Here is a 13,410-nt window from a genome sequence, read left to right as displayed (position 1 = left end):
CAAAAAAGGATCTAGGGACTCAACAACATTCCTCACACTAAAACACATGGAACACTTCGCAGCGAGTCCACGAACCAGCTAGCTCTGGATACCACTGACCCCTGAACAAAGGCCTGGACTCTATGGGGTTGCGTCCACGCAGGTTTTAAGGGGGCCCATGCAGTTCAAACTTGCGCTGCTCAAGGGTGAGCTGGACTTCCACCCCGCTGGGAACCCCCACATTTGCAGGACTGCCTTAACCCACACATGGGTTTTCCATGACTCGGGGATCAGCACCCTAACCCCATGGTGTAAGGACTGACTGTGAGTCCTGCCCTAAAAATAAACACGTTACCCCTTAATAACAGCTGTTACGCTTGCTGGAGATTATCTTTTAATACAAAAAACACGTCTACAATGTTTCTTAAAGCAAGTTATAATTTTATTCATTTTTCAGTGTTTTTACCACCTTTCACAGTACTAATAAAATTCAAGCCACAGCTCCCCGACATGAAAGCTCGACAGTTTACTTTACAGTCACATATAAAGACCAGACCACGTACTCGAGACTGCAAGACTCACAGAGCGCCGAGTGCAGGCAGGCCACTTTATTTAGCTGAAGCCTGAACACACTTCCCGCCTTCTGCCATCGCCGCTGAGATGCTTTCCAGCCAGGCCACATCCAGGCCGAGGTCGGAGTGAGACACTTTGACTTAAGTGACGTAAAACTAAAGTCAGAGGAATGAAATCGATTTTCAATCACCACAGAGTTTGTGCCTCTAGTTTAATTAAGTTTACATTTTTTCACAGAAAAAAAAATACATTTAAGGCAAATAAAACCAAATTCCAGATTAGCATCATTCAGTGTTTTTGTTTTTTTTTAATCTGACCTTCATCGAGGCAGGCAAAGTACAGATGCTGTACATTACAAACATACGTAGGTGTCACTCACGGCACATCAACCCCTACAGGCACAAGGACTTCTTCTAAGCGCTGCTCCTCCTCCCCGAAGCGCAGGACCGCGGCTAAATGTACAGAGAGCCATCGGCCGGGCCCACGTAGCCAACTCCGATCAACAGCACGTCTATCAGCGTCCATATCCCCAGGCCGCCGAAGCTGAAGAGCTTGCCGAGGCCTTCTCTCCACTGGCCCAGGTAGAAGCGGTCCGCTCCGAACCCGCCGAGGGTGATGCTGTAACACCAAACAGGACTGGGATCCACCAGAGGCCCCCCGACTGCCCGCAGCCGGGGGGTAACCCCGTAACACAGCTCAGTCACACCTGGGAAAGGCTCTCAAACGACCCTAACTCTCTGTGAGGAGACAAGAATTATTTCACACGTCACAGCACCAGATGTATATTTCCGATCCCTGGTGGGGGTCCGCATACACGAAGGGCTGACTTTAAGTGACACGTGGATTTTCGACTGTGCAAGTAGTCGGTGCCCTGACCCCCACATTGTTCAAGGGCCCCCTGCAATCACGGGCAAGGAGACTGCTTAAATGTCCAAAGTAAACGTACAAAGTTTAGCTGGGCTGAAAGTTAAGGTTTCTCTTTGAAAGAAAATTAATGGCTCTTCCTGCATTTTAACCTTGAACATGGCCCAGCCCTGAGACGAATCACGAACGGAGTCAGGAGTCGGCATCGTAAGGCAGCCCCTGCACTGGGCCGCCCGGGGCAAGCTGTCAGACTGTCTCAGTCCCTCATGTCCAAAAGTTTGGTGTCAGGAATAAAAGACTTTTGAGGTTCTTTCCAATGCTAAGATCTAACACTGTTTGGTTAACTTCTCATTTTTTTTAAGTTTTGTGATGGAAAATTTCAGAACACAAAAAAGTAAAAAAGCAAAGAGAACAGCACCCGTGAGCCAGCTCCAACAGTATCGCCACTCAGCCGGCCCTGGCTCTTCCACCCCCCGCCCCGCACTCCATCTGCAGTGTTCTGCAGCAAACCCTGGACACTGTCACGTTCACAGAAGATTCCAGAAGAAACGATGGTGAGTCATGGGTGGCAAACTATTGTTACTTTCTGAAAGTCAGTTGTTAACTGGGCCGTGGTAGTTTAAGATGGCAGCAACGTGGGGGAGCTGGGTGAGGGACAGACAGGAACTCTCTATCTTTGCCCGTTTTCTGTAAGTCTAAAATTATTCTAAAATAAAGAGTTTATTTAAAAAAAAGTCGTCAGTGTCCATCTGAACCGTGGCTGACGAGGACGGTGGCCAGTCATGAACTCACGTTGTCACCGTCTGTCACCTCCCATCTTGGACTCTGCTTTCACTTCCCAGTTACACCGGGCAGCCTCCTCCTCACCCCACCCCAGCCCAACACGGAGATTCTCCACAAGGGGACACCCGGCCACACCTGGAGGGGGAAGAGGCTACTGGCGTCTAGTAAGAAGAGTCTGCAGATGCTGCTAACACCCCACTATGCACAAGGAGCGCCCCCAAACGCCGACAGTGACGAGGCCGAGAACCCCTGCCCCACCTGCAGACGGCACAGCATTTCAGTCAGCGAACCGCTTCATCAGCTCCCCACCTGCGCTTCCCTCTGCTGGGAAGAGTGGGCACAACTTTGTCCTCCAAACTGTCGAAAGGTTAAAAATATCCAAGCACATTTCTAGGTACAAATTCTAAGTCCATAATTATTTCTGGATGGCGGAATTCTAGATGACTTCTAATGTGTTTCTTTGTCCTTTTCACTTTTTCCAGTGTTCAGTTTTATGCATGTATTATTTTTTTTTATAATAAAGAAGTTACTAAAATTAAAATACACATCATAAATCTACCTACCATATTTTGCCATATATAATGTGCATTTTTTAGCCCAAATTTTTGAGGGAAAAATAAGGATGCTCACTATACATGGATATAACAATTCCACACCATGGGTATGACAGCCCTGTGCCCAATGCACACAAAACCTGTGGGTGTGCGTTACACACAGGAGAGCATTATACACAGCGCAATACGGTACTGTAAACAGTATACGGAATTTTCTGATTCCTGGCACGTTCAGGATGGGAAATTCAGAGCAGTTCTAATGATCTGTAATCACGACTCAGTCAAGTCACGGACAGGCTGTTTGGGAGAAAAGCCAACTTCCTGCCATTAAACCTCGTAAAGGTGCCAGTCTGACCACCCGAGGAACCCCCACAGCTATGCGCCCTCAGGTCTGTTGGACACCTGGAAGGGTCCGAGGGGCAGAGCTCATCTGAGCTCAACATCTGGAAGATTCCACCGATCCCAGCAAAATCCAAACGGCACCCTTAGCTACAAGTAACAAAGCTCACCTCAGAGCCAAGGCTGTCGACCACTTATAGCCTCCGGTCCAGTTGCAGTATAGCATTTTCGGGAAAGTCCGGTTACCTTTACAAAAGGGAAAATGCTCTGTTAGAAACATGGGTCTGAAAATACTCTTACACAGCCCTGGCTGGTGTGGCTCAGGGGACTGAGCGCCGGCCTGCAAACCAAAGGGTCACTGGTTCGATTCCCGGTTGGGGCACATGCCTGGGTTGCAGGCCAGGTCCCTAGTGAGGGGCGCAGAACAGCAACCACACACTGAAGTTTCTCTCCCTCTCTTTCTCCCTCTCTTCTCCTCTCTCTAAATACAATTAAAAAAGAATACTCATACACAGAGACTTAACTGTACGTAATTGAAAATCTACATAATCCACGCTGCTTACAACAATGTTCATTGTAGTGAACGGTGAGAGATCGCTGCAGTCTCTCAGCACAGACCGAACACGGAGATCAGTTAGGCAGAGGCTGCAGTGCAAAAACTGGGAAATACCCCGCCGGCTCTCAAGACTGGAAGCAGGAGGGTGCCAGCAAGGCGTGCTGCTGGGGCACACGTCAGGCCTCAACAAGGAGGGAGCCCGGACCACGCGCACAGAAGCGCTCCCACGGAACAAAGGGCCTCGAGACAACTGGCTGTCTGCGTGGGAGGAAAGGGAGCCTGGACCCCCCTCACCCCGCAGACCACAGCCCGCTGCAGGTGGGTCACAGACCTGAACGTGAGAGGCCTGACTCACAGCTTTAAAAAGAAAGTATTTTCACGAGCCTGGAGTGAGAAAAGATTTCTTACCACACAAAAGGGCTAACTGGGAAATACTAATAACCTTCAACCAGCTCCAATTTAACTTTCTGTTCTTCAAAAGACACCAAAAACGAAGTGGAAAACAAAGTTAAAAACCTGGCAGAGAATTTTAAGGACATCACATCGTTAGCATCCAACATATAAAGGAATGCCTCGGAACCTTTAAGAAACAGACAAAACTGAGGGACAACAAGGGCTGGAGAGCATGTACACCATCAGGAACAGCCACGCAGCCGGCGGGTGCGAGCTGAGGAGCCGTCTGGAAAACCACACATGCTGGACAGTCGGGACAAGCCAGACCGGCTCCTGCCCGTGCGCAGCCAGGGGCCACGGACGAAAACTGTACCAGCCGCACAACCTATAAGAACAAAAAACACGACCAATCCAAACACACGGGAGAATGAGCGAACAATGACACACTCTTACAAAGGACCAGCATTCAGAAGTGTAAAAAAAAAAAAAAAAGGAAGCGAAGGCGCGTGGATGAACCCCAGAGACAGAGTGACGAGGGAAAGTCCCCGAAGACCCTGAACTAGCTAGTATTCTACACAACTCTAAAGCCCGCACCACTGAGTAATATGTCACACTACGCCCATGCCACACACGGGACAGAGCCGCGTAATTCAGAGAGAAGTGGGATGAGAACCAAATGCAAAGGGCGGGTACTGCTGAAGGTTGGAGGCAAAGCGCTGCGTTAGTGACGACTCAGGTGAAAGTCACAGGACATCACACTGTACACCCCACGGATTTTTTCTTGTTTTATCAAACACAACATTTGAAAAGACAGGCACCCTGCACCTTTTGGGGACTTCATTTCAGCTCACTGAGTGTATGAGGGAGGCCGGGCCCAACTGCAAAGTGCCAATGAACGTTCCTGATGATGTCATTTAAACTGAACTCTCAACTTCCCGACTCCAGGCCCGTAAGCGAGCTCAGAGAACTAAGGGCCTGGCCGCCCTGCCATGCGCGCGCCCGCGGGACTCACCCAGGCAGTGCACGTGGTCCCGCACCGTGCAGTTGGCGGCATAGCGCTGCCGGGGACAGGACACCGTCATGCAGGCGGTGGAGTTGGAGCACTCGTACTCGGTTTCGGGGAGCTGCCAGCAGAACCTGCAGGTCATGTTGATGACGAAGTTCTTTTGGGACCTGAAGTCCTGATCCTGTGGAGCAAAGGACATAGAACTCATCCACGGCAACGGAGTGGCAGCTCATTAGCGTGTCAAGGAAAGCACACAAGTCACACGGCACAAGTGTGAACAATGCTCGATGAGCTGGCGGGAAGTGGCGTGGAAATAGGAACCGAGCCACTGCACATGCAAAATGAAGAGTGATCCTATACTCACAAAAATTTACACCCAAAATGTACACCTATGAAAAAAATACCTAGAGGAATTCACATCAAAACCACAAAGGTTATTTTGGGGTGGTGAGATTAGGCTGTCACTTGTACCTTGCTAAATCTGTAATATTATGACATGACATTAAGCATGTGCACTTTTTGCCCTGGCTGGTATAGCTCAGTGGATTGAGCACCAGCCTGCTAACTAGAGAGTCGCTGGTTTGATTCCCACTCAGGGCACATGTCTGGGTTGTGAGCCAGGTCCCCGGTAGGGGGAGCTCGAGAGGCAACCACACACTGATGTTTCCTTCCCTCTTTCTCCCTCCCTTACCCTCTCTCTAAAAATAAAAAATATATATATAAAAATCTTTTTGAAAAATCCTGCGTACTTTTGTACAGGAAAAAGGAAAGTTTCTTTTATTAAGCCAGGGAGACACAAATAGCTGCAAGGAGGGATGAGGACATCTGTTCAAGGTCACTGAACTGCAATCCAGGACCCCACCCCCGCTGATGCTCCCAGAAGTACCACACGCAGGGCTGCCAGTCCCAAACCTTCCCACACGTCATCTGCACCCCGTCCAGGCCCACTACTGCTGCTCCCTCCACCACGAGCACTGGATGTGACCGCCCACAGGCAGCCCCAGAAAATCTGTCCACTTACAACCACATGCACAGACTCAACCAGTGCACATGGCTGGCCCTTAGCTTTTGAGACCAGACTTCTTCACTTCAACTTTAAAAGTCATTACTGTGTTTTCTGCTTATAAAGTTGCATGTGTTCTCTGTAAGCTGTACATTTGGAAATTTCAAAAAACCCTGTTACCTCTCCAGCAAGACCCACTTTAATCTTATTTCAACCTTTAATTCTGTAATATAAATTTACAGAAGCAGAATTAAACTGAAAGCATTTTGTACCCTTTTTACCCCACTTGACATTCTATCATAATACATATTGTTAAAATCATTTTTAAATGAGCCAACAATCCCCTCTGGAAGTTATCATATTTATTAATTTTTCTATCAATGTAAAACTACGTTTTTGGATAGCATCCCAAACCGAGCAGGACACCACCAGCTTTAGGCAGCACTGCTTCAAACATCTGCAGAGCTCTAGTGATGCGACTACAGCCCACATTTCTTACCCCTTGTTTTTAAACTAGTCGATGCACACATGTGGTACGGGCTCCCAGACAGGCCTGGAGGGGGAAGCCCGCCTCCCTGGCACTGGGAGCTGCTGACCCACTGGCCTTCAAGGGAGTCTCTGCTATGCCTGGATTCACGTCTTTCTTTAAAACTTAACTTTCCCACTGATAATTCCCTTCCACTTAATTCTGTTGATATCCATACCTATCTCCAGAGCTGCCTCTTTGTAGCAGCTGCAATCCATGTATTCATTTTGTTACACAGTGACCCATAAATTAAACAGTTCTCCCTCAGACAGTACGCTTGTCTCAGATCGCTCGCTTTGGTGAACAGCGCCGCAGAGAAGATGCTTGGGCACATCTACCTGCATCCGCGGGCACCATCTGTAAGTCCGACTCCCAGACATGGGACTGCTGGACTGTAAGCTCCGTGCACCTGCAGTTTCCCAGGGTGACACACTGCCCGGGACAGGGCGGCCCCTCTGCCCATGCACTAACGAGATGTGTCACTTCCACCCTCGCAAACTCAGTGCCATACGCCTTGTATTCTTTTGGCCAGTCTAACAGGTAAAAACACATTGTGCATTTCTTTCATTATGAGAAAGAGTAAACATTTTTTTCCTGTGTTGGAAGTCCAGTTGTGCTTCCTTTTCTATGAGCCACGTGCTCGGGCCCTGACACCGTTTTTCTGGAAGACTGCCGTCTGTTCGCAGCGGCTCCCAGGAAATCCTTACATTGTGGGCATTAGTGCACTATTTGTGATGGTTAGAAGTGCTTCTCCTAGTTTGTCATCTGTCTTCTGCCTTTCTGCTTCTTTAGATCATACAGAAATCTGATTTTTATTTATTTTAGTCCAATACCTCCTTTCTTTTATGGCTTCTAAATTTTATCTTATGCTTAGAAAAATGTTCCGTACCTTCAGATTTTAAGAAGACATAGCTCATGCTTTTTCTCGTATGCTGCGGTTTCATTTTTTTCCCCCATCCACTGTTTGACCTATCTGTAATTTATTTTGGACAAGACAGGGACTTCGTGTTTTTCCTGATAGCTACCCAGGTACCCCCACATTTGTGGAATCCTTCTTACCACAGAGAAGCACAGACCCCTTCAAAAGCTTATCTGGAGGAAAAAGATCTGTTACCTCCCCTCGGTGACACAGCTGTCCTACTACAAACACAGACCCACCTGAAGGCAGTGAGCCCGCTGTGGGACACTAAAGCCACACAGAGCACCCTTCCTGCCGAGCTCGTTCCCAGGCCACTATCGCTGGAACAGCAGCAATCTCACACGGAAGGGGCTGCAGGATTTCCACGTTTATTTCTCCACATATACGTAACAGGGTCCTTATACAGTAATGCCCTGGACTGGTGTCACCCGCAGGACGGTCCCCTGGTGTGTGAGTCCCCAGCAGTGTGCATGGAGGAGGACTGGAGTGTACTTCTTTCCGTCAATCTGAAGTTCAAAGTGAGAGGGAGGTGAGGACGGGGGCCCGCGTGCAGCACAAGGGAGAGCGCATCCCCGTGTGCGCACGTGACGGCCGTGGACTATTTCTTCCTGATGTGCTAAAGCACTCACTGAGAAGGGACCCTAGAGGCTGCTACGGAACACGCAAGAAAGCGCGGCTCGCTCAGGATCACTGGGCAGCAGCGGCCCCAGGGCCGCTGGCTCTTGGCAGTCAGTTCCCGTATTTCACGGCTGCCCTTCCTGAGGAAGGCACGTCCACCAGACCCTCTTGTGGCAGAACTCGAATCCCACCCGAGGACGGCACCTGCTCCTTTAGAGGCCTCCCTATTCCTGGCGGGCACAGGGCGCAGGTGAGAGGAAGGGCCTGCAGGATACGAAGAATCCAACTGGGGCCCATCACAGCCCGGGGTAGGGACTCTACCAGGGACCTCGACCTGGGAGCTCAGAAACTTCCCTAAGCTTTGTCATCTCTCTACCTTTTGTCATCTGCCTTCTCTGTTATTTCCCACTAAATGAAACAGCTCGTGTTTGCAACACCTAAAGAAGGAAGAAATTGAGAACCCTGTCTCACTCAATAGCCAGTTTAGGGAGATGAACGTCAAAGGAGCGGAGGCAAGTAACAAAGGAAGCTATTCCTAGAAACGTTCCCCTCAGGCAGCAAGTTCTCCCATTTCCACTAAGTGCCTCCAACGTGCCAGACTCACAAGACACATCACTGCAAACGCCTTCACACGGGTTTAGCCATTAGGTCGGCGGGGAGAAAAGTGTGTTTCACGGACTGGTAGTTCCCGGCGGTCGTGAGGCCTGCCTGTCAATTAGTGGGATACTGCCTTGAGCTTTGAAGGGTAATATCAATATGTGAAAATAGCAAACCTGTAAGTTTACAAAAACTATACTTGGACCCTGAGCCCATGCAATCACATCTCCCCTTTGGAGCGAAGCCTCCACACTCCCTCCCCTGACCCTCGACTTCAGGAGAGTGACGGCAAGGGCCTGGGGGGGCGGAGGGACCTTTCCAACCCAGCCCTTTGCAGACCAAGTTCCAAAAAATATGGGAGGGGTGGGGGGACTTTGCTCCAATAGGCAAAAGAAACGCTAGAGTTGCTGGTCAAAGGAAATCTGCAAGAGATCGCGGTATGGAAACTGTGTTTGCTTCCTCAACCATTTCCCAAAAAGAGTGTTCCATGGACATACTAGGAAAAGCTGTGCTGGGCCCTTTTCCTCACGTAACGAGAGAGGTTAATAAATCACAGGGCCAGGCCTGGCAAGGCCACAAGTAAAACGCGACTCCATTACTCACTGCTACTCTGTCCCACACAGGTGCTCGGACAGCATCCCTAGACGCATGTACAACAGCCACCTGGCCCACGTGTTGGAAAGTGTGGTGCCTAGGTCTCCCTGGCCTGTTCTCATCCAGCAGGCCGGGGCTGCCTGCAGAGGCTGCCATTCCACCAGGAGCCCAGGGCCAGTAGCTCTGAAGCAGGTGTCCCTAGAGCCTTCTGTCAGAAACGCCAACTACGGAAGCCATTTATTCCATGCTCCTTCCTCTCTGCCAAAGCATCAGAGACGGGATACAGGCAGGGTGATTGTGACCAGGTTGTCTGTAAACGGCAAGTCCATATACTCAGCTTTTCCTATGTCCGGCTCTCCGTAAGAAGTCTGAGAGTTGCTTCAATTTATCCATACCTCAAAAAATTCCCACCTCGACCCTTGCGACCAAACCTCACTTGGAAATGGAAGCTCCCATCTTCAGATAGAGTTGACTTGAATCCTAAACTATTACTTACAAAACGCAGGCACTTTCTTTCAGAATTTCCCGCACACTCAAGTCTAGGCGCTCCTGATACCCCCGGGTCTACCAGGAGCTTATTTAGGGTGAGTTAGGGTACAGTACTTACTACACAGGTAACGGAAGGCTTGACCGTGCAGTCAAAAGCGGCAGGCTTCCCGTAGACGCAGGAGGAGTTTGTCTTGCACTCTATACAGTCGGCAGGGAGTCTGCCGCACAACCCGTTGCTGGGACACTTCATCACGTAAGGGGGGATGTCAGTGCTTTCTGCGAGAAGTGAGAGAGCAGCTTATTCTCTTAGAATACAGACAAAAAAAAAAAAGCAATTTTCTGAAGCCACAGGGCATGACCGTTGACAATGAGGTACGACACCAGAATGGCGACAGCAGAGCCGGAGCTGGACACCTGCCGCTCAGACTGAGCTCTGCCACCAGCCAGAGGTGGGACTTCATGAAGAGCTCCACGGCTGAGAAAACAGTATTTAATGACCGTCCCCAAATGACCATAAAACCCAGAGGTGCTTATATATAGAATGGATATCTAATGCTAGGTATAAATGAGGGTCTCAGAAAATCTACCGTGCTACCAAATGAAAAAACTAGGCCTTAGGGCTGGTGGGGTTTGTTCAAGATCACAGAGGGAGCGGCAAACTGGAACCAGAATCCCAGTCTCTCAAGTTTCCAGTCCGATGTTCTTTTCATTGGAACTCACTAATTTGGAAATGAACCCAGTGACCCTTGAACTGTCCGCCACCCTTACTCCACACTGTTCCTTCAAGAAGCCATAATTCGCTAATCACATTTACAGTTTTATATCACCAAAAGTTCAAAATAGTTTTCTATATTAACAACTTGTTCAGGGGGTTGCAGGTTTTTTCCAAACCAACAGAGCCAGGAGTACTATGCATTTCTATCCCTTGCGAGAGGGTCAAAATGGCAAGTATTCTTAGGAGGAAAAGAAGCTTTTTGTTTTGTTTTGAGAAACTTTCCAAAAGGTCCGAAAGGGTAAAAAATTCTTGTGCTTTCACTAGAAAAATAATCTATGTTTTAAATTCAAGTACGCTGCTTGCTGTCTTCTTGTCTCTTATATCCAATTACAATCCACCAAATACCTCCACAGGGATGAAGCTGTAGAAACAAAGGTTAAATTTAGCAAAACACACTAATATGCATTTTAAACCGGTCTGTCATTAAGTCACTGCAGCAGGTGGGCAATTCTAGAAAACACCATTTTCCTTTTCCTTCATTCCTGTGACTATCAAGGCTGGAAGATGGACACTTAGAATCACAAAGCCAAGATGACCCCGAGGGCCAGGATAACCCCAGCAGCTTCATGGTGAGAAAACCAAGGTCCAAATGTGGAATAATTTGGTGAAGCTCCCAGGTGCAGAAGGGGACCTAGACTCCAAGACTCCACCTGTCCCTCTGTGACCCTCCCATTTCAAACAGCCCTGGGGGTGCCTCTAACACCCAACATCAGGAACAGTGGTTAAGAAGTAGAAGGAATTTTCTGAAGGGAAAGAAGTACTGGTTGAGGTTTATCTTGATGGAGTGAAAAAATAATAGAAATAAAAAGATGGAAATGAAGAGCGTGGGACTGTCAAAAGGTACCGAAATGGCAACTGTCTAAAGAAGGTATCTACCTGCTCTTACTTAGTTCATGTAATCTACAATACAATAAAGTATTCGAAAAAATGTAAAGTGATTTCAAATACTAAAAGAAATCTTAATCCAAAAAAAGAGAGGGCTACCCACTAGATATAAGTACACATTTACTAGAATAGAAAACATCTAGTACCTGCTGCCCTGGGAACTACTGTGAAAGTACGTGTTGGGCCCGGGTCCCTTATTGACTGAGCCAGCGGCTGCGAATGCTCTAAATTTAAGGATCCTACAATTAGAGAAACATGTTATCCTGGGACATGACAACCTTGGCGTGTGCTTAACAAGCAGGGTCGACACCACGCAATGACTGCTCGTGAGAACCTCACAGCTCCACTGCCCAGCAAACTAAAGAATGATACGCTCACAGGGTCGACACCCATTTATATCCAGGGCAACTAGGGAACGAAAGCGTGGTGTCGGGACCAGTCCCGCGGCGCCGGTCGCGCCCCGCCCACCCCGAAGCCGCAGCCCCAGGACTGTGTAGCTAAACTTGAAGCTCCAGGGTCCCCGCGCGGAGGGGCGGCCCCAGACCCGCGGCCAGGGCGCGCCAGACTTTTACTGCAGTGTCCCGCCACCTCTCCGCCCAGCTCTCAGCGTCCAGCCTCCTGAACGCTTCCTGCAGGTCCCGGGGACCCCTGCCACCCAGCCAGACCCGGCGTGGCTCCCAGCCTTGAACTCACCACCGCCCGACAAGATATAAAACTGTGAGAGGAAGAGGAGCACACGGCAGAGGCGGGCCACGGCCCGAAAAGGGCACGCCGCAGCCACCATCTTGCCGGCACAACGCACTTCCGGGCGACGGGCTCGTGTTCTCTCCAGGGGCTGAGGTGCCGGAAGGGGCGGAGCGGAGCCGGCACGTCTCCCGCCCCCCAGCCCCCCCCCCCCCCCCCACGGGAAACCCAGAGCGGGAGCGCGTTGCGGCACTGGTTTGGAAGCTCACCGGGAGCTGGGGTGGGCCTGGGACCCCGCGACGCAGTCTGGTTGCTGGGTTCCCGAGCGCCCCTGCCCCCGGACGAGGAGCTCACCCGGCCTTCCACGGTTGGAGATCAGGAAAGGTCATCCGGGGCCGAGATGCACACCTGAAGTGACTGAAAACTGAGACGGGCAAATTGGAGAGTTGGCCACCATTTACATGTGGCTGGATATGTATTTTTGGAGAAAAACCGCTACTGTGTGCTAGGTCCTGTACGACGATTTTGATGACATTACATTTAATTTCATACCCAAAAAGGTCTTGTTTACATATGAAGAGACTGGCCCAAACTGTGTGGGAAGCACCTTCCAGGCGTGCCAGGTGGCTCCACGGTCCTGGGGCTGGCAGTCAGTGCCCAGCTCCCGTCTCCCCGCAGCCTGCCCCGGTTCCGCTGGCTGACTCCTTCAGGACACGCTACTTAGAAAAGTTCTTCTAAGACCGGGAGAGACCGGGCATTAAGCATAGCCAGCAGGTCTTCAGGCTCCTGGGCACTGGGGCAAGAGCCCGGCTATAAGGCGAGGGTCCAAGTATGGGCCCTCCCTGGAGGCCAGCCGTGGGGAGGGGAGACGCACCCCACGCCGCAGGCTTTCTGCACTCACACAGCAGTCTGCACTTGTTTCTAGCAGCATTCTTTGTCCCGAGCGATTGACATGCGCTTCCCACCCACTTCTACAAGATCATGGGGGGCGGGGGGAGGGGGGCGGTTAAAGAGTGGCGAGGCGTCGGATTTCCCACTCCTTCACTAGCTCCTTCGGTAAATGAAGAAAATAAAGGTATCAAGTAGTTCTTGGCTTCAATAAATATTAGCTTGAAAATTATACAGTTTGCACCTTATATATAATACTGTTTTGTCCGCCTGTTCAGGAAACTAAATGGTATGTATGTTGAGAGAACATGTCCTAAATTTATTTTGCATTCCATAGTACATAGCCAAATAAACACAAAAATTACTACTAATGATTGGTAGCTAA

The 13,410-nt window shown here is 49.7% G+C and overlaps 1 protein-coding gene across 3 annotated transcripts; it reads right to left on the bottom strand.

The window, feature by feature from the left end:
* Positions 1-405: 405 nt before the first annotated feature.
* On the bottom strand, positions 406-12,271 carry TM2D3 (TM2 domain containing 3). 3 transcript variants are annotated; one of them, XM_024561885.3, is made up of 6 exons: positions 12,147-12,271; positions 11,600-11,692; positions 9,912-10,069; positions 5,054-5,228; positions 3,263-3,338; positions 406-1,170 (listed from the first exon to the last, which is right to left on the bottom strand). In XM_024561885.3, the coding sequence occupies exons 1-6, from the start codon at positions 12,235-12,237 to the stop codon at positions 1,005-1,007; spliced, it is 759 nt and encodes a 252-aa protein (XP_024417653.1). In that variant the 5' UTR covers positions 12,238-12,271; the 3' UTR covers positions 406-1,004. The 3 variants fall into 3 exon arrangements, with proteins under 3 accessions (XP_024417653.1, XP_024417654.1, XP_045052557.1); XM_045196622.3 differs by lacking the exon at positions 406-1,170 and adding an exon at positions 1,201-1,289; XM_024561886.3 differs by lacking the exon at positions 11,600-11,692 and having other exon boundaries at positions 12,147-12,267.
* Positions 12,272-13,410: the final 1,139 nt, after the last annotated feature.

This window comes from Desmodus rotundus, chromosome 10, assembly GCF_022682495.2.
Source record: "Desmodus rotundus isolate HL8 chromosome 10, HLdesRot8A.1, whole genome shotgun sequence".
NCBI lineage: Eukaryota > Metazoa > Chordata > Mammalia > Chiroptera > Phyllostomidae > Desmodus > Desmodus rotundus.
This window is presented reverse-complemented; position numbering and strand designations above follow the sequence as displayed.